At 41.7% G+C, this 21,998-nt stretch overlaps 1 protein-coding gene across 7 annotated transcripts in view; it reads left to right on the top strand.

Moving 5' to 3' along the window:
- The window catches only part of melk (maternal embryonic leucine zipper kinase), a 54,322-nt gene that overhangs the window by 5,530 nt on the left and 26,794 nt on the right, over positions 1–21,998 (top strand). For 2 of the 7 annotated variants that reach the window (XM_022239772.2, XM_022239420.2), the window contains exons 2-4: positions 17,213–17,319; positions 18,271–18,356; positions 20,912–21,028. In XM_022239772.2, the coding sequence (XP_022095464.2) occupies positions 17,256–17,319; positions 18,271–18,356; positions 20,912–21,028 (267 nt within the window). In that variant the 5' untranslated portion in view covers positions 17,213–17,255. Of the gene's footprint in view, positions 1–4,615; positions 6,202–13,261; positions 14,760–16,810; positions 16,897–16,951; positions 17,079–17,212; positions 17,320–18,270; positions 18,357–20,911; positions 21,029–21,998 lie in introns of those variants that run through there. The other 5 variants (XM_022239593.2, XM_022239509.2, XM_022239682.2 and 2 more) reach the window with 5 other exon arrangements.

Here is a 21,998-nt window from a genome sequence, read left to right as displayed (position 1 = left end):
GTCAGTCTTGTGGGTGTAATTTGTCAGACAAATCACAACACGTTGGAGTAATGATTCATATCGGTTGACAGTTAAACTATGAGAAGGAACAATGTCCTGAACTGAAAAAAAGCGTTTCCTAGACGGAGGTACATACACGTAGTTTTCAAAATTAGATTACAATTTTTTCTTGTCCTGTTACGGACTTGTGTGAATACATGTACATACTGCTACATGTATTTCAGTTAATTTCGTTCTTTTTCTTCAAACTCATGGCCCTTAGTTGAGGAAAAACTATGTTTGAGTGATAACTTTCAAAACCCTTACCAAGTAAATTCAGTGTTCTCTACGAGGGGTTTAAGTTTAGACTGCCCTGCTAAAGTTCCGCCACCCCGCCAAATTCTCACCACCCTGCTATTTTTTTCCGTTGGATTTTCCCTATTCTCCACCATCTGCACACTTTACCAATATCTAAATGCAAAGAAGTTTACCGCACTCTATGGAACAAACAAGATGAGTTTGCCATCATTATTCAGCACAACGGAAAAGTACTACGCACAATTTGTGATCAGTGCCAGATGCAGTAGGCCTATAATTACAAAAGCACAAACTTGGACTGGTTCCAATCTCCCGGTCGTAGCATTTTTCATTTTGTTGCATCAAGAACCAATACCTCGAATGCGTTGTTTTTTTCTCGGAAAATGCAGCCAATTTCCTACATGTACTGCCAGATTTTTCCTAGATCTGGATCGCTTGAAATAAAATTTCTAGAATTTCTGCTTCTAAAACCACATGTGTTTTACATTCTCAAACAAGTTCAGGTGAAATGTACATTGTATGCTTCTTGTACAAAATTTTTGATTCATAAAACATCTGGAAAAGAAATTTTTTACCAACTAGATTTCCGTCTCAAACTACGACATTTTTGAATGGTTTGTCAAAAATCACAAAAGCCCCAAACTACCATGTGATAAGTCATTCTGTACGTGTGATTCCAATACTTAATCATACTTAACAGTCCCATGAACGTTTGCGTCTAATGAATGTTTAATCAAAAGGACTTGTGGAGTTTCCGGTTTTGGTAAATTGGCTAAAAACTGCCTAGTTGTGGATTACACTGGAAGTGCACATACAGTACATGCATTGCAAACTCAACTACTGTACATGTACATGGGCGTAACAGAAATGTATATGTGACATAATGGGTTTTTCAAGTGCAGTGCGGGGGATCGTCGCTGATTGCTTGCAGTATGGCTGAAAAACTTGAGTCAAAACTTACACAAGTTTCACTTGTTAATTCACTGAAATTGTTATTTTTGAATTATTTTCTCGAAATCAAGAAATTCTTAATTAGAAATCATTTTGCTACAATGGCTCTGGCTGAATTTTTATTCGAGAAAAAAATTGTCTCTATTCGGAACCGGTTAAACCGACTCAGAACTGGAAGTGTTGTCACTTCTGACGATCCCGTAAGTCCAGATTAAAAGCTCAGATCTTTAAAGTGACTTTGTAGTTTTTCCAATACACGAGGTGGACGACTGACCATATTTCACCGGAATTATAGGATTTTGTCGCTGGCATCTGACCATGGAGTTATTTTTGAGATCCCGAATGAGAGAAGTGACTGTATATCATCCACTTTCACTGCGCCAAGATACATGTACGTACCGGTACATGTAATCCTGAACCATCCGCGTAATGGCGAGTTCCGATCAGTAAAAAAAAGAAAATGCCCCATGGAAAAAATAATCAACTTTTGATCACCCCCCAATAACAATCTTGCCTTCATTTCAACACGAGCAAATTTGATTCCAAGAGTCTAGAGAAAATGCCTAGGAAACACATATACCTCAGATTGCACCGCAGAGCATCTAGAATCCAAAATTTCCTGGGGCCCACGCCACGCCGTAATAGCTTTGCGCTCCTCGCTCGCATTATGTGCCGCCCTGCTATAATTTCAGGCTGCTGAGATTGCAGTTCTGTTGAAACAAACGTACATGTACATGTGTACTGGTACATTGTGTACAAGTATGCATGCATGTGTAGCCTGTTGTATGTTATGTACATGTACAGTACCCGTGCTGACCTTGCAAGCCATGTACAATTGTTCGTAACGTAACGTTAAATTCTAATGACTGAAGTTCAAGTACGAGTAGATGTGATATTGCATGACTGTATGGACAAATAATTATTTACAATGTAATTAACATGTGTAATGCTTAATAGTCTATGAAATATACATGTATGTATACCAAAAACGTTGTACATGTACATGATATCAACTGATCCGTTAAAAACATAAAAAGTGATGGCTTATGGTGCACAACTTAAGGATGCTGGCACAGCAAGGAGTCGTCGAAGCTGAATCTCATCAAAGAAAAAAAATACATGAAATTGTAATCAGGAGTACCGGTAACCAAGACAATGTACTCTCTTACCTACACGTATGTACCTGCACCCTTTACCATGTTTACAGCAAAAAGACCTTGAAAAATGATTTCTAACGAGGGTGTGAGAATTCCGTTTTTCAGCTGATTTTACATGTAGCTCTTGTTGTTTAGATTTTTACTCTGAATTTCAACTTTTTTGCCCACCTGCTCTGTGCAAAACGACAGGGACTTTGCTCAGTTTCAGCTTTTTGCTTGCCGTTCTCAGCTTTTTTGTGTCAGTCTTGAAAGAGTATGCCTGGCAGTAATTTGAGAGCAGAAGTTGTATAAAACTGGTAGCAGTGTGTGGTTTACGGGTACTTGACAGCTGTTCGTTGCTGCTGTTGCTGAATGGCAAATATTGACTAAATTTGGCCACAAACTCGACCAACCGTCAAGGGAAAAAAAAGGTACACAGTACTGTACCAAAAAGTACTGTTAAAAGGGGCTGCATTTAGCGGAAGGTTTTGCTGATCAGAATTTGACAGCTGAAAACTGATACGATAGTCCTGGGTGCACTGTCTAGTTGAAGTTCCTATTAAGCTGCTAATTTGGGAGAGACCAGCAACCAGGTATGAGTGGCTACCATTGATGCAGCTACCCGTTCATCATCTGGTATGTTTACTAGGTACACTCCACGGAGTAGTGCATGCATGTGTGACGGGCTGGTGATACCCGGCATCAGCTGTATACGGTACATTGCTGTACTGCCTTGCGTGCTTGTCCGTTATGTATGGTGGGGAAATTACCAGGTACACGTATTTGCATGTTGCTGTGCACTGCACATTAAATGGAACATGTACATGTACCTGCTGCAAAGGGTTAGCAATTCTGAAAAGAGGAAGATTTCCTCTCTGCGTATAGAGGAATCTTTGTAGAAAGCATCGTATATTTGCCTGTTTGCGAGCTTTACCTCATGAGGAAGTTGGTCGCCAGATACCGGTATGTTGGAAGGAGTTTGTGCATACGGTACCTTTTCTACGGTGGCCATTGAGATCGTTCCAGCTGTCATGTTGAACTCCTGGAGGATGACCACCAACTCCTCTTGACCCGATATCCTGGGATAACTCATTAGTTACCTCACATACCCCATAGATCTGGTAAAATGCGGACTGAAATTTAGGCGCACTGTTGGCGATGCACAGTACCTCCATTGCTCCTGTGAAATGCCCTGTGTGATTCATACAAGAGAAAACTCCTCTATTACTGCATAAACTGCCGTACAGATGGGAAAGTACTGTACTCCCATGTTTCTTTGGATTTGTGGACTGTGTTGACCGTGGATCCTAGAGAAGGTCAGCACCCACCATGCCAGTGTAATCTTTGTGGTGCATCGGTCATTTTTTTAAAACGTTGGATCACATTGAGTGTGTCTGATGGGCAATTTTTCACCGGCCTGGAGTCACCGGTATATGCACCTGTACACTATGTACATGTACTGTACGTCGTGCTGTAAAAGGTAATAACCTGCTGGGTTCAGTTATCTTTGTTTCTGAAATCCAGGAAGATCAAACGTTCACTTGAATTCCTTCCTGTTGGAGATAAGCTCTCTGTTTTAGGCTGTTCCTTTTTTTTAAATATATATTTGTCACTTTGAGTGGCCCACTTCATACACTGTACCGTTACATCCGACCAGTAGTATTGAAACTACTGCTTGATCAAGCACATGGAACGCTCTTGAATCCAAGGAGTCCTTTTTTTGAAATACATTTCTGAAACTTTGGGTGGTGGTGCTCCGTATGGAAAGCCTCCCTACATGCACCCCCAATGTGGTTGATCATGTCCACAAGTCGGTCCTCGATTGGTGTTTTTGACTGGAAGTTCATGTATGTAAATTACGCCCAGTGAGCTTTGTATTGCCTTCAATTCAGCAACTAAAAAGTCACTGTACTCCTGACTTCTGGCACTGGATCCAGCGATAATTGTTACGTGGATCAGTTTACAACGCTACAGCTTAAGATAGTTGGATTATCCGCGGAGCCACCATGCACCCCTGTTTGACCCCAGAGGACCAATCTATAGTCAGGACTGCGGAGACAGTTATTATCAGTCCCCCCCCCTCCAGAGTGAGTGGAAAGTTGAGTGGAGCACAATAGATTAATTCAGTGATCGCTATTGTGCAAGGATCCGTGTGGATTTGGACAGGACCAAAGAAGCAGGGGAGTGTGTCTACGTCAGTGGCATGCACTGTTGCACAAGGTACAATACTCGACCCTTTTCTGAGGGGGTTTGGCCGCCAGTGTGTGTGCATGCAGAAACAGTGCAGCCAGCAGGGCAGATTTTTCCAATTTTCCATCGAAAAGGGTAGGAAAACAGCAAGCTATAAATAGCTGGGTTGAGCGGTCACGCCCACGTGTGGGCGTAGATGAGAATTAGCTATTGGTTCACTTGAACTGCAGTAGTCCTGATTTGTTTGACCAGAATATACCAGTCACGAGTCCGATAGCACGGCATCATGTGTGTTGTGTCTGGGCATAGCAGTTTCACTGTGGCAAGTGTACATGTACGTTGTGTGTACATGTATTCAAGGAAGCATTTTTTGGGGCCTTATGTACTTTTCCAGATGGCTTTGCATTTGGAGCTAATGTACAGTATGTAAATCATTTCTGAAGTAAAGTGAACCGCACTCCATCATCTGGAGACTTACAGTGCACATCATTTCTTGAGGACCTGCTTGGACCTTACAGCATACATGTACACCACCCTGCAAGTGATCAGTCACCCAGCAGTCATAGGATACTTCACTCCATCATCGCTCGGTTATCATGAACTACCAGCCCACACGATGCGTAAAACAAGTTGGAAATGCTGGATTTGAAACCTGCCGTGAGTAGTGTGGCATGGAACATTTCAGCATTGTGAAAACTAAGGATAAGTTACATGTACATGTACACTCTATGGAATGGACTGTTCCATAGTCTACTGTATTGTCCAAGGAGCATGTTGCCCACCCTTCTGTTACACCTGCACATCTTTTGAGTGATTGGTCTTGGTTGCCTAGTCACATTCCATTCTGCTCGGCCCCTGGCAAGAATTCGGCTACTAAAATGTGACAATCCGGTGTCAAAGTTCTTTCTCGCATCTGGGCTACCTCCATCAGCTCAGTGAAATACATGCACTTCTCAACTTGCGCAGATGAAAAATATGCAAGCAGTTGTTTTACCGTTTCGTGTGGGGATATTTACATACATCGGCATATATGCTCTGCCTTGAGTGGCTTTTCCAAGCACTGTGACATTGAACGCTTCACTGGATATGCCAGCAGTTATTTCCGTCTGTTGTTGAGTGGGTACATGGATGGAGCCAATACCGAATGATGCCCTTGAAACTGTCTGTTCCACTTAAGTGACTTGAGTTTCCCATTTTCTGTGGTTATTACTCTCGATCCTGAGTTTTGGAAAGAGTCAAGTACCACCTTTCAAAAGTACATCAGACGTTACATGTACCAACATATTTTTTGTTTACTCGTAAGAAGTGTCTACAGGTCATCAGTGGTGGAAACAGGCGAGCCGTTCATATCAAACAAAGGCATGCAGGATGTTTTGATGTGGAACCAAGCTTGACTCTTTTAAAGCACTTTAAATGCTGCATGCAAGCCCAACGGACCCGTTGACTTGTTCTTCACTTTATCAAGTCAGAAAGTGGACCTGGGTTGTTCCGCTGCGTTCACCTCTTAAAAACCAGCAGTCGTTCATGGAAGTATGGCGGAGTTCTAGTTGGCATCACTGACTCGAACAGATTTCATCATTGCAGTTGGTAATCTTGCGGAGCCAGTCTTATGCATCATGACAGACAGGTGGGTTTTTTACAGGACTGAATTGCAAACAGTGCTGGGCAATTCCTTTCAGTAGTCTTGTTGATTTTGTTCACATGTTGTCTCCGTTTAAAAATATTTACCGTACTGTATATCAATAGCTGTACTATACAACTTTCTCACCGGCTCTATTAACATATTTTGTCACATATGTTATATTTTCACTGGTAATTTCTACTGTGCACGTTATCTGTATTAACAGCACAGTTGCCAAAAAAGTGCTAGCTACGCATAGAAACCTGTGTATTTGGATGGGCGTGTGTGCAATGCAGTCCTCAACAAATGAGACACGATTTACTACACGTACTTTGCTTAGGAAAGAAAAAGAAAAAAAACGGAGAACGTAAGAAGATTCCCCATTCAAAGCACTTGAGGGCGTGAAGGATCAGTTTGGATACTATTTTTAGGGTGCCATTCTCTACAGATGACGTTTGGAGAGGTCTGAGGATACTCTGGGCCGAATTCCCGGCCGGCGATGACAGAATTTTGATCAAGAAGAACAGGGAGGGGGGGACTCTATGTGTGACTGGTCTGCCAGCGTGTGCAGGATTCAGCCAAGATCCCGCTGAAGAGTGTCGCGGGATGAGAGTTCATTGCAATCACTACGAGGCTGGAAAATATGTCTGGGGTTGCTGTCTCGTTTGCAGGAGGTCTTCTTGACATGGTGAAGATTGTTCATCTCTGGTACTAATTGGCACTCACAGTTTTAGCTTGGAAGGATACTCAGTGAGGGTGTTGGAAAGACTGAAGTTTCTGGTACTCGCTCTTACGTGGAATAAATACGTACACATACCGAACAAGGTTCCAGCTGTTAAATTTTTAATTCAGCAAAAATTTCAACTGAACACACATTTGTTTGTTGTTGTTTTTTTTTCTTGTTTTTAGCCAGTGCTAAATGCAACTCGTTTCTTGTCAGTTGCTGGGGATTTTAGCCAGAGTTTGTAAATATTTGCCATTTGGCGACCGTGACTATAGACAGCACAAACCCCTACAGATCTGCATCTTTGTAAATTAAACGACTCAGGAAGCAAAGTTTGTTTTTTATTGAAATTGTGCTAAAAATGCCCAAATCCAAGGATGACATTTTCATCTTGTCCGTGAATACTAACATCAGCCACTAGCCGTGTGGTTTACATCCGTGTATAGTCAGCCAAAAAGGTTTTTTTTGGGGGGGGACAAATTCCGATGAATGGATATACATGTACCAGTATCTGAAATTACCGGGAGGAACTCAGTATTTCTTCACAAATGGAAATACCACTAGCTTACAGTTAAACCAGTGGGTGTTTATTTTTTTCTTCAGTGTTCACATTGTGTACATGTACATGCGCAACCTTGGAGACCACGTTTAGTCGGCAAGGATGTATTCATCCACAGAGCAGCCTTGAGTCAAAGCTCAAAGTCATTAGTAACTTCCTACCGGTATGCGTGGGCCCATCCACACCACGGGCATTGGTTCAGCGCAGCCTTGTTTCTTGCCTTACCACCAGAAAGTCATAACCACCAAAAAGTTCTGTATTGGGTAATTCCAGAAATTAGGGTTCCAAAAGTGTGACATTTTTATGTCCCTGTTACCAGTGCGTGTACATCTGACCTTTGTTATTTGATATGGAAACATCACTGGAATTGATTTTAAACGATTCCTCTTTGTTTGGCAGGTACCAGTACATGTACATGTAATTTGCATTAATTCATCACTCTTGGAAATTGGAGTGTGTTCTGGACTTACAATTGGAATTACCCTATTATCTCTGCCTGCCCTTCGTGTAGGGCCCTACCGTATTGTACAATGTACATGTACATACCGGGTACTTGTAATTCCCACATACTGTAGTAGTCATGGATTATCCTCTAGTAGCCTCTGGTACACAGAGCCTCTGCTACACAGAACCTCTGCTACACAGAACCTCTGGTACACAGAACCTCTGCTACACAGAGCCTCTGGTACACAGAACCTCTGGTACACAGAACCTCTGGTACACAGAACCTCTGGTACACAGAGCCTCTGGTACACAGAACCTCTGGTACACAGAGCCTCTGCTACACAGAACCTCTGCTACACAGAGCCTCTGGTACACAGAACCTCTGCTACACAGAGCCTCTGGTACACAGAACCTCTGGTACACAGAGCCTCTGGTACACAGAACCTCTGGTACACAGAGCCTCTGGTACACAGAACCTCTGGTACACAGAGCCTCTGCTACACAGAACCTCTGCTACACAGAGCCTCTGGTACACAGAACCTCTGCTACACAGAGCCTCTGGTACACAGAACCTCTGGTACACAGAGCCTCTGCTACACAGAGCCTCTGGTACACAGAACCTCTGCTACACAGAACCTCTGGTACACAGAACCTCTGGTACGCAGAGCCGCTCCTTTCCTCTCCAAGTCACCCTCTTGCCTTGTCCAATAGCTTCAGTTTTTGTAATTAGACATATACATTCAGACTTATTTTCATTTCTACCAGTCCCATTGCCTTTTCTGCTGCTCTCTTTGCCTCTTCTACAGACCTGTGTGTGTAGTGTACCGGTATGTTTGCATGAGATGTACACTGTACATGTACATATACCTGTACATGTACTGTACTGTAGCCTCATACATGTACATGTACATGTTCTTTTCTTGTCTGCTGGTACCAGTACATGTAAGCACAGTAAGCCCTTTTTAATCTACCGGTAGCATTTTGAGTTGTTGACCTTTTCTAATATCAGTGCCTTTCTAACTTCAGTACATGCACATGTACCGGTACTGTATGTGCATGTACATTTATACTCAGTTCCTTTCCGAGTAACCACTGCCCTTTCTAATAATGGCATTGCCCTTATTTGTAGTCAGTATTCATGACTGCATTTTTTTTAACGAACAGCTTTCAGATCCATTATTGAAGTCTGCTTTCATTGGCTGTTCTGACACTTTCTTTATACCTGAGTTTTGATTTTGCCTACATTGTACATGTACCGGTAATTGAAAGAAAATTGTTTCATCATAGAGCTACGGGGTGCCGGTAAGCGGTCCCTCTTGGGTTCAGACCAGCAGCTTACCACATATTTCCTCCTTTCCTCCAGTGTGCAACTTTATCCGTGCTCGATAAAGTGACTCGTGACCCGACTTATGAAAAGTCCCTTTTCACACGGTTGCATGAACATATGCAATTCCTGAAAGGTTCATACAGTAGTCTGTCAGCGTGCAGCGTGCGTCAGCAGTGAACATACACGGTTATTAATGGACCGATTACCAGATCCTCTGATCATAAAAACTCTTCTGACATTTATAAAGAACCTCATTACTGCGTAATCAATATTTAAAAGACTTCATAAACCATCTACGGTACCTAGATGAGCAATTATGTGGGAAAGGAATGGAGTTTACCGCATACATGTACATTGTACGTACTGTTTTATATTTATCAAGTGTTGTATTGGTTTGCGGTTTTTTGTGGTCGGTCTGTCAGTCAGTCAGGTCCTTCACTAAAACAGTACCACAGGCATTTAAAATTTTCTGCACATTATTTGCATTAAACACAGTACAGAATTGGGGCTGTGGGATGAATTTTTCTTAGATGCTTGTATACATTTGGTGTAACTTTTTTTCCTCCTCCCTTTTGATGTCATGGTAACTATTTGACATTCATCATGGATCATTTAGTTGTCGAGAAGGGGCTTTTTGTTCAAAACAAGAACCAAAAAAACTGTTCTTTGAAAGCATGTCTATTAATGTTTTAGTGAGAAAGGGCTGCTTATGGGTTTGTACCGTCTTTTTATGTACACACCATGTACATGTACACACAACAGTTCATCACCAAGGAAAGAAACCCAAACAGAGATATTGACAAATGGGAAGAGCCACCAATGTAGGGTTGGATAGCTCAGTTGGTAGAGCACTAGTACCGGTACAGTGTTCCAGAGGTCACTGGTTCAAATCCCGCTCCCGTCAATTTCTTTGTTCATCTTTAAAAAAAAAATTGTGACAGCAACGTGTCCAACATTCTAGCATCTTCCCATGTTGTAAATAGCCGTACATTGCAGCTTTGATGTTTTTGCCCAGAATGACATCAAACAGGACACCGAGGTGCACTTTGGAAGATATTAGTAAAACGGTATTGCATCAGCCTTTCAAAATTTGGAAAAATGGAGAGGTTATAAATGTACATGCAAGGAGACGTCTTGGAGCATAGTGTTATGTGAAGGCGTTTCCCAAGTTGGCCTGCAAGTCCACGATCAGCAGAACTGCTGCTCCGAATTTGTAGCATTGGTCAGGGACACACCGACCATCCATTGAAGCAAGATGGTTTTTCTGATTCCACGGCCCCCCGCAGATGGAGGTCGATCAATGCACCATATTGACTGCACCCCAGTGTTATCTGGGGCTGTGCATTAGCGGCACTTTCATTTGCATTGCGACTTTATCTTTCACCGCCTTTTGCCCGTCACTGTACCATTTTTGACACACTTCTCGTGGCGGTCTGGAAGTAGGGGTTGAAATTTGATAAAGTTGTTTGTTGTTACCAAGCTTCAAGTAATCTTTTTTCTTGTTTATAAACAACTTGCTTTCATAGATCTTTTTCGTAACATCTCAATAAAAGAAGATTTGAAGTTTTACACAGAAACCTTTGTGGTGTACTTTTTACATATTAAAGGGGTAAGACCTTTCCATTTTTGTTTGTTTTTTCACCATTGAGTAAAAACTGAACTCTGCAAATTTGTTATCGACTGATCTTAATTGAAATTGAACTGCCTTAATCCTTGTACCATTCCAGTGTGCGGCCCCAAGCGTTAAACCTAGGAATTTCATCATGCTCTGCCACACTTGCGTAAGCTGTGGCTACGTGTGCATTAGAATCCCGAGAGATCTGGCTAATCCATGTTCAAGTCCCTGCCGCAAGTTTCCCCACACCAGGGAAGACGAAGCTATTAATATTAGTTGGACTAATTTCGACCAGGGATCGCCTCGGGCCAGACTTTGAACTTATGGCAGAAGAGGCACTCATTGCGTACACGTACGTGCGTGCATAAGTGTCACAACATCTCTGCTCACACCTTGACTGACGTACATGTATGTACCGCACATGCCTCCGTTGCTGCACCCGGACGTGCATGCCGACATGCACGTGGAGGCCCACATGCCATCAGCGACATATGACAGTGTACGTAAATACCTAGACTCCTGTTGCATTGCAGTGGAGGCATTGGGTCTTTTCCAAAATTTATGACTGCACATTCCAATGGAATGTTCAGCCAACAAATTGGTAGCTCTAATGGTATCAATTTGCAATAGGTAGAAGTACATGTACATGCCGTTATGTACATGTACGTGTGATTGGTCTGTTAGATAAATTGAATTTGCAGGGTAGACAGTAGTTGGTACATCCTGATCAGGTGAGCAGTCAGATAAATTGGAGGTTGTTTACTGGTACCGCTGCACAAATTTGGAACTGGTTTTCTATGCCACTTTTTTGTGCTTGATACATGTACAGCATGATACATGTACTGTACCGAGTACCAGACCCAAGAACTTCATGAGATAAATTTGTCATTTTGTTGGAAGTAGCGTGTTAGCTGATGACAGAGGGTGCTTCTGAGATAAACACGCGACCAGGGTTCAACCTTTGCTGTTTTTGCTGCACTCATGAGCTTTTTTGTCCTTTAAACTTGATTCCAGTCAAACAATTATGCAATGTACATATACACAAATGTGGGTTGGCCTTCACCGCATTGAAGACACTTTGGCCGCCACCGCATTGAGGACAGTTTCTTTTGTTAGGAAAGTTGGGACTGAGTTGTGAGGACAAAAACTTGTCCCCGGAATGTTTTTAGTCCCCAAAATATACTATTTACTGTAAATACATGTACATCGTCTGAAAATGGAGGGAAAAAAAGATTGGGCTGCTTTGTCTGAATCATGAGTACTCTTCAAACGAAACATGCCATGACGCATGACAGCAAATCCATAGTAAAGACAGAATTTCTGAAAACCATCAGGTCAAGCTCCTGTGTGTGTGTGTGTGTGCGTGCACAGTGTATGTGCTTGCAAGGCAGTGTTAATAGTCTTTACGAATAGCTAAATTGTAATGCCTCTAACAGGAATTCTGGGAACAGGATTGTCAGTATTACGGCCTGAGCTCATCTTTTCAAATTTCCAGAGAAGCTGAGATCCCCAGGATTCTCAGAATATTGTTGCAAACAGTCTCTGTTGATTTCTCCAGAAACAGATATTGAGGAACACCAGAATACTAAAACTAATAAAGTAATAGGTACAAAGTAGTACATATCAAATTCATGAAGATCTGGAAACTTTCGAGTTCCGTGAACCTGTACAGTATTTATGGCAGTGATGACTTTGAAAAGATTGATGGCTTTTCTGATGTTCAGAGATGAACATGTACCGTGGGTACAAACACTTGTGTGTGTGTACATGTACATGTACATGTACGTGTGCATTTATTGTAAGCATGTACGTGTATATGTAGCATGTGTACATGTACTCTACATTATGAGCATTCACACAGAGCTTACATGTAATTAATGAATCATAATTCTTTTGTCATCCCTCATCAAAATGCATTGCCGATGTTTGTTGACTGTGCAGCATCATTACTAACCAGCTTGCTGGGGACCACTGGCCTAGGCGGACGTAATAATTTCCACTTGATTATTGATTTTATCAATGTTCAACACCACATGTACCCCCAGACCATCGAGCATCTTAACATCCCATGAATCATCGCACTTGTAAACAGTGCCCGTGCGCTAACCTTTAGACCAACTCCTCCTGTCGATGGGTGAAACAAAAGGTTTCTCTTAGCTTCTCTCTCAATCTCTCTTTCCGTGCTGCGCACTGTTACCGTGTTTGTACACTGGGATCCCAGTCGTACACTAGTACTCAATTAAACCCCCTGTCACGCGTTCCAATGCTTACCCAATCCCCGGGGAATTTCTTCTAGCCAGATGGTAATCAATAGCGTCACGTGGAGCACGTATCAGCAGGCCAGGAGAGAGAGAGTGTGAGTGTCTTTTTTTTAACGCACCATATGCACTTTGGAATTTGCATCCTACAACTCTCAGGGACCCAGTGGAGGTTCTTGTCTTTATTTTGTCAACATGCATTGGTGGAGTTAAGAAAAAAAAAACATACTTATACTAAAACTAGGCTGGGTAGATGCACTTGAGCGGGGAAAGGACCGACCATGTGGCTTGTTTTTTTTTTCTGTTTCTCTTAGGCTTAGTATGCCTAATAGCAATGCAAGACACACCGCACCATACGTTGACTGCCGCCTGGCCCAGTGATCAACATTAAGCGACGTGGGCTGATTGTCTGGTCCAGGCTGCGAGGAGAATTAATCACAACTGGGCTGCACTTCATTCCACTGTGCACTGTCCCTATTAGCCCCACCCCCCCCTCCCGGGGCGTGAGTGGCTCAGCTGAGGCAGCGTGCGGCATAAGAAACTGACAACCGCACTCGTGGTATTTAGAGCCCAGGCCAGCTCAGCCACTCTGTCGGTGTTTGGGTGACTCAGTGCTCTGGATTCAGAGATTGGGAAAGTCTTGATGCGTCGGCAAGCTTGACTCATCTCAACCATTTATGAGTAGATGATGTCGGTGGCTTTTTTCCAGAATTGTGGTTTGGGAAAGAATGCTGTATGTACTCAGTTCCTCTGGCGATTTGCTTTATGGCCGCAGTTTTAAAACCTTTCTTCTCAGAAGATGAGGAGTTGTGCCAGCCAATTTAAACTTGATTAGGACAGGTTTTTCTTCTGTTGATGTGAAGGAGGTCCTGACTGGAAAACCTTTTCAGTGAATGAAATCTACATGTGTGTAATTAAACTGGCAGCGGGAATCTTGGACGTTCCTGAGAACAGACAAGCCGTGAAATTCCACCTGGGCTTCATCTGCTCAGCTGATGTCGTCTTGAGTGTGCGCTGTCGGTGATGTGACGAGTGCAGTGTTCTAATTGGAGAACTCCCAAAGCAAAGCCGTCTGGAGGACCAACTCAGATTTCAGTATTTTTAGAAGGGCTTCCATCGGCGGTAGAACATCATTGCATTACAGGCGGTGACTGCTCAGGCACTTAGCAAGCAAAGGTATCACCAGCAAGAGTGTTGCGCTTTCCACAAAGGAAAAAAAAAACCTGGGAAGTCGTCATTCAAGGAAAGTGTGCCTCTCTGCCGACAAAAATGGTTCAGCACTGGGAAAACTGATATTGACTCCTCTTAATCTTGTCTTATTGAAATGCTACCTGTGCCTTTTTGAAATTCACAGGATAAAAAATATAATCAATTCTAGCTCTTCATAGAAATCTTCAAGTATTCTTTTCAGTTGGACGTATCCTTCAGCTTAAGCACTCCGTGGACGCTGTTCTCCTCTGAGAAACTTTTACACAGGATAAGACTGCATTGGATGACTTTTGGACGGGCAATTGCAGCAGATTCATCACAGAATATACGGAGACTGTCGTGACAGAGACAGAAAGTGTTCTGCCGTCTCCCAGTGTCTCCAGCACCGTGTTTAAGCGAACGGCAGCCAAGATGCGGACACATGCACTGTAGGTTGTTGGATGTCTTGATTGTTGTTACATGTACTTCCTGTTGTTTAGTTTTGTTCAAATTGTTTTTTTTGGGGGGTAGATGTTGTGTTGACAGTTTTAGTTAAAATGTAAGTGGTATACTGGTATGTTGTACAATGTATATGAGTACATACATGTACATATGCGCATACTTCAAAGAACATGTGCACAGTATATATACAGTGTACATACATTGTATGTACATTTAGGCCTACATGTAATATTAATTTTCTGGCCCAAAAATGTGTACCTGATGACATGTACTTTGGTGTAAATGTACATGCAACCTAAGATGTCCCAGAGTTGTGTTTGAAAGGAAAGCTCATCTCATTTTTAGGAATCTAGTGTTTGCCTGTTCTACATGTACATGTACCAAGTACATAAATTGTCAATTTGTACATGTACTGTATGCGTGCGTTTATTTATCTTAGTTTGGGTTTCTGTCCTTGTTTGTGCATCAGAGGTTTTCCTTGTTTCTAATTTGTCCATTGTATTCAGAGTCTATGTGTACATGTACATGTTCAACTGGTTCTGATATACTGTACATGTACATGTAGAGTACATGTACTGTATGTAATGTACAGAGTACAGCAGACCGATGCATGTACACTTTCATGTCATTTTCTTTGCTTCTAATATTTGTGTTACAGGTGAACATTTTTACTCACAAGTTTGCGGTTTGTACTAGTTCCAGTTGCCCTTGTGCAGTAACGGTACTTGCTTACATACATGAACACGGGCTCAATTTTTGTTCATGTTTCGGGCATAGGAACCTGTTACTTTGATGTTACTTTAATTGATGAACTGCAGTACAATGTGTCAAATTCATGTTGGTGGCACATGTCAAATTTACCATCTAGCCCAGGTTTACTATCACACTGGTATTTGTATGTGTACTTGTAATGGAGCTGTCCGTACTATGTCCATTGATGCAGTCATATCAGAATATTGCCTATCAGAGTCGTACATGTATCATCGTGGCCTTATTTTTTTGCTGGTAATGGTGAAAGGGTACCAGAAGCACACAGTGCAGCGTTTGGCCAAAAAAAAGTAACAAAAAGTAACAAAGGCACAATTTTTAATCTTATCACTACTCCTACAATGTATTTACATGTAGTGTGTATATGTACCCAGTATGCACACTACCGCTATTTGTTTCAGTGATGAATTGGATGTTCTCTTTTCACAAATGATATAAGGAGTATTGTAAGTTAAGATCACATGTTGTAATTCTAGTATTGATGGGCACTTTCCACACAGATTGTTTCTGTCAGTTGGCTGAGGGTGAATTAAATGACATTTGCTCATTTTCTTTCTTGTTGTTTTTCCATTCTTGTAGAATGGAACATTTCCACTCTTGTAGAATGGAACATTTCCACTCTTGTAGAATGGAACATTTCCACTCTTGTAGAATGGAACATTTCCACTCTTGTAGAATGGAACATTCAAAGTTCATTTTAATGTCAAAACTGACGGGTAAATTTATTCTGTCCGTGTATGATCACAAAAAGGAATAACAACTTTGTTAGAACAGAAATTGCTCCACTGCTTCATTCAGACTACAGCCTGCATCCTTAGTCACAAGTTTAAAAAATCTTTTGGTTGTTGGACAGTTGTAGCAATTTATAACAGTACGGGAAGCAATGCCAATGTGACTGGCCCCCAGCACTGCGTTTTGTTTTGTTTTGTAATATGCATTTTGAGGTGTCTTTTTGACAGCCTATGGGCAAATTTCGATGATGTCGAGTGGAGGGTGGACGAGTCAAAACTTGATCGCCCCTTTTGAGCGAGACAGTTGATTTCAAATGAAAAGCAGGGCAGAGAAACCTCGAGGTCACATCTCAACATTTATGAATTCACAAGGGCAGGCTTGATGAACGTGTGGTGCATCATGATGGAGTAGACACAAGCGTACTGTACAGGTACCAGCATTTTAAAGAACAGGTCCGTTCATGCTTGAAGTCCGAAGATGCTGTAAACAAGGTATACTTTGTTTACAATGTACATGCATAAATGTATGTAACAATAACAATAATACTCACCGTTTACTTTAGGTGCTCCTTCTCGTTTGAGTCGTACTTTCTACCGGTACTCGGCATTTGGACGACATGCTCTGGTAAAAGTGTCAAAATGTGTACACGTACATGTACCTTTTTGTACATGTATAAGGACTGGTTTTGACTGCATTCACGACAACAAACAGACAAATTACTAACAATTTACTGCTGTTGTTGGTGCATTGTACATGCACATGTACACGTACGGAGGTCTTGTGAATGACAGAAAAGGAGTCCAACAGTAGGGTTTTGTACATGTGTGGATTCATTGGCGCATTGCCAGTCTGATGTACATGTACTGTATATGTAAAATTTTTGTCTTTTGCTTTTTCATGTTTTTCTGATTTTGCTCGTTAATTTGTGTCATTTGTTCAGGTTGAAGGCCCCGGAGATTGCCATAAACGGCCTGAAGCAGAACATGGCGTCTTCGGAGTACGATGTGATCAGGTCCCGTTACCATCTGAAGGAGACCATTGGATCGGGTGAGAGAAGAAACCGATATCTTTTCTTGTGTTGGCGGGATGCAAAAAGGAAGGAGAACATTTTTTTTTTTTTGGAGAGGGCAGCAGACAATCTTTGACAGAAACGCTTGACCACATTTTTCGGTGAAATGATTTTTGTAAGAGAAGTGTCTCATGGGATGATATTGCTTCATGCATGTTTTGTTGTTCACGGTTCAGTGCACACTTCCAAATGATTAAACATGCATTGATGTTAATGAGTTTATGAACCGGTACATGTGCATTATACTATACATATTCCGGTACATGTATGTAATGTACATATGTAGATCTGCATAGGGACCTATGGCATGTACACTGTCCATTATGCTTACAAGTACATGTGTTGGTATGAGTCAAATAAACTACCTTTTTCCTGTTGAACTCTATTCTTCTGCAATGTTATCTCACAAATTTAGAAAACATATTTCTGTATTATTTTTTTTTACGGTTTTGTTCAAGTTCGTCAGTTATGTTTCTTGACCTTCACTGTACATCTGTTAGAATCTCTGATACTTTTGTGTACCTGTTCCCCCTATACACCAGTGTTTATTTTCCGGTCAAGCTTCATATACTGTAAATACATGAACAGTTAATGGAAACGCATCTTTTTATTTTTCACGTTCTGGTTGATTGGCTTTTTTGTAATGGCACTGCTAAAGTATGGCCCTACCAACATCAGGAGACACTGTGACCACTCATGTGTGATGTGATTGAAACGCGTACATGTACATGCAGTGTCTTGTTAATCCTTGCTCCACAACGAATCATCGTGAGAAATAGGAGAGTCGATACTTGTTTAAAGTACCTATTTTCATATTTAGTTTATCGGTAGTATTTTCGTTGAACGTCCAGTGTGATTCGGTGCATACACCAGATTGTGAACCAGATGCCTTGAACCTTTCCCCTTTGTTTCCCCTTCCCCCCCCTCAGGTGGTTTTGCCAAAGTCAAGCTGGCCACGCACATTGCCTCCGGTGAAAAGGTCGCCGTGAAGATTATGGACAAGAGGGCACTAGGGGTGAGTTGCATGCCTGCTCACGTACATACATGTAACACCGTGCCCACGATGTAGGGGCAATCGTGCAAAGAGTTTGGGGGGGGGACAGTTCGGCCTCGCCGTGACTGAATCTTTAATGCATTCTTGATGAGGAAACTTGTGACCCATATCTGGAAATGATGAATTCATCGTCACCCTTGTGGTGATGCAAAAATCAATTCAAACTGTGCATTACAAGTTCTATTTTGGATTAGTGCTTTTATTTTTTACCTGGGTAATTCCAGAATTTGGGGTCCAAAAGTGTGACATACATGTATTTGTGTCCCCTGTTACATCTGACCTTTGTTATTTGACATGGAAATATCACTGGAATTGATTTCAAGCTATTGCAATTTTTGTTTGTCAGGTAATTTGCATTAATTCATCACTCTTGGAAATTAGAAAATGTGTTCTGAACCTACTTGTATAAAATGTCAGATGTGACAGGGACACGAAACAAAAAGGACCCATAATTTCTGGAATTACCCACCTACTTTTTTTTTTACCTGAACCGCTGCATACAGGTAATGTCCCCCAAAATGAATTTTGGTAACTGCTTGAACCCAATTAGTGCAGCCACCAGTAAACTTACATGTATGGTAATTTGGGGGGATATGTACATGTACCGGTACTGGAAGAAAGCAGTTACATGGACATGTACAGTATATTCATGTATTATGCATGGTTGAAACCCCCCATCATAGGAGATTTGTACTACGTTCAGTTAGGAAATAGAATTGAAGAGTTTGTTTCCATAACGAGATACTATAATTATTACATCGTCTCTTGGTTACCTCCAGTGAGTCTCTAAGGGTTTTATTGAGTAAAAAAGTACTAAGTGAGGCAGACCAGTGAAAAATAATATTTAGAAAGACCTTATACCCTTTTTTGTTTTAAATATTCAATATTTGTGGAAAAGTTGCACAATTTTTGAATGCGTACATGTACGTCTCATTTTGGAATGAAACCCTTCATTGTAAAACTTGATGTTTTAAAAAGGAAACTTTGTCAAAAACAGCAAATGAAGTGCACGTTGCAATCAGCTCTCGGGTTTTGTGACACCTGACATTTTGCGCTGGTGGCAAATATTTGTGTAATTATTCAGAAATAATATTTGTCCGTGCATTTTATACCACACACTGCAGTAATTGTATGGCTGGCACTGTGATCATGACTTGGTCTACACCGCCAAGACGCAAGCTGTGCGTGCACATGCACTTCCAGGTGTCTTGGGCATTGCTCAGCCTTCAGCGTGTATCAGTGGTTTTGATTACAATTTGCAATTATGGAAATCGAATTATGTTACACACCATTATCTGGAGGGACATAGCATCTGGAGAATCCTCAAGGTTTTGTGTAGCCCGGGGGGGAGGGGGAGACAGAGTGCACCATGGAAGTCACTAGCGTATTCTGTTTGAACATACAATAGAAATAGACCACAGGCAAGTTGAAGTATCGAGTTGCTGTTAGTGTACTTACGCATATATCGGAACCTTCACTGCTACCCTTTGGCTTGTGTCGGCGCAGATAGAACTTTGGAGAGAGTTCGCAGGTTCTCAGGAAAAGAACCCGTGGACAGTCAGTGTGCATGTAACATTCTAAGCATTATTTTATCAGTTGGTGCTCGAGTGGCCGCTTCCGGGTTCAGCTGGCCAAGTTGAAATAAAATAGCCCCAGCTTCAGCTCAACCCACATTTCTTTCAGCCAAATACTGGCTCTGTACTTTGAAGTGCTGGTAGTTTTCTCTTGCCAGTTGCTCAAGATTATATGGCCATATTGCATACACTCTCATTCTTCCACATTGGCAAAAGTGGTACTGGCTGAGACTTTTTTCTTACTGTACGTGTACATGCATGTACTTACAACTGAAGAATTTAATAAAGTGCCCCTCACTGTAATATTTTGTTTCACGGTGATGAAGGTATCCTCTGCCGTCACCCAACATATGTGAAGGGTACCTGCTCCACTGCCCTTGGCAGACTGAACAAGGTTTACTTGTATCCAAAATACATGTACATGTACTGTACGTGGTTACATGTACATGTGTGTCTTCATTGAAGAACATGGTTGCATTCTTGCATGTGGGTAATTCCAGAAATTAGGGGTCCAATTTTTTTTTTGGTGTCCCTGTTGCATCTGACATGTGATTTTGTAAGTTCAGAACACATTTTCCGATTCCCAAGAGTGATGAATTAATGCAAATTATCTGCCAAACAAATATTTATAGATTGAAATCAATTCTGGTGATATTTCCATGTCAATAACAAACGTCAGATGTAACAGGGCCACAAAATGTCGCACTTGTGGACCCCTAGTTTCTGGAATTATCCATGTACATATGCCTACATGTACCGTAGATGCACTGTACACATACATTTCTGAAGACCCGGTTTGAAAGTCAATTTCCAAGCAAGCATACACGTACGTAGACAAAGTTTTAGTATAAACGGCATGGTCAATCAGCATTTTTCCTTCAGAGAGTTTCTGTTCTATTTTTATTCACATACATGTGATCCATCCTATCCTTCTAATCTCAGGACGACCTGCCTAGAGTCAAGACGGAGATCATGGCGATGAAGGAGCTTGTCCACCAGCACATTGCCACTCTCTACGAGGTGGTAGAGACCAAACACAAGATCTTCATGGTCATTGAGGTAAGACCTGCCAATCCTCTAAGCCAATTCAGTTTGCAAGTTGGTTTCTTTTTTTGGGGGGGTTCGTGAGTCGTTTTTTTTTTTTGAGCTGTGTTTCATGGAAATCAGGCGAATGCAGCAGGATCTCATGTAGTGACCTGTCCGTCTTATCTAGTGGCCTGTCCACTGGTCTTTGGGAGGACCTGGGTGGGAATTTGGATGGGCACTTTGCTGAAGAGACTATTAAAGATATTATGCAGATTTTGGCTGGAGTCATAAAGAATTACCTTTGGTTTTTGGATTATGGTTTGGTTAATTTTTTTTCAAAGGTTTGTGAAACAAATTGCAGGCTTTGTTTCATGATTGAGATCTCCGATGCAAACAAGCACATTTTGGGAAATCTTAGATGAAACTGTGTTTTTTTCCCCAAAGAAGAAATTTCACAACCTTTAGGCACAGTACACGAATGCTCTTCATGACGTAATATTTCAGTATGTCAGCTTTATAATTGGGAAATTATTGTTCTGACAATGTGATTAAATTATCATCAAAAGAGATACGTGTACTAATTGATTAAATTTTTGTATTCTGCACAAGCATGGTAATGCACCACCAGTGCGTATGTACAATGTAGGACAGGGGAGGGGAGTGGGGAGAGTTATTGATTGACCTGTCATTATGGGCTCTTGCTGTGTATTAGGCAAAGTGTACCTCTCTCCTCTTTTTCTATTTCCCACTTTTGGTGCTTGCCTATATCGACCAAGCAAATTGAGGGGCACCGCTCTAATATCTCGACCGGAGCTTTGCAGTTTGTTCGGTGTCTGGCGGAGCCCAGAATAGCTGGCTACACAGGAAAATGGGGAAGTCGTGAATTTCAGGGTCTGTGTTTCCCATGGTGCCCTGGACTAATGCTTTGGAAAACAAGGGACGGACAGGCATTGTTTCTTTCGGAGGGGGAAGGAGTTCCGAAATTTTAAGAAATAAGGTTGAA

Source organism: Acanthaster planci, linkage group LG19, assembly GCF_054643075.1.
Source record: "Acanthaster planci isolate LZ-2023a linkage group LG19, COTS_SCS, whole genome shotgun sequence".
NCBI lineage: Eukaryota > Metazoa > Echinodermata > Asteroidea > Valvatida > Acanthasteridae > Acanthaster > Acanthaster planci.
This window is presented reverse-complemented; position numbering and strand designations above follow the sequence as displayed.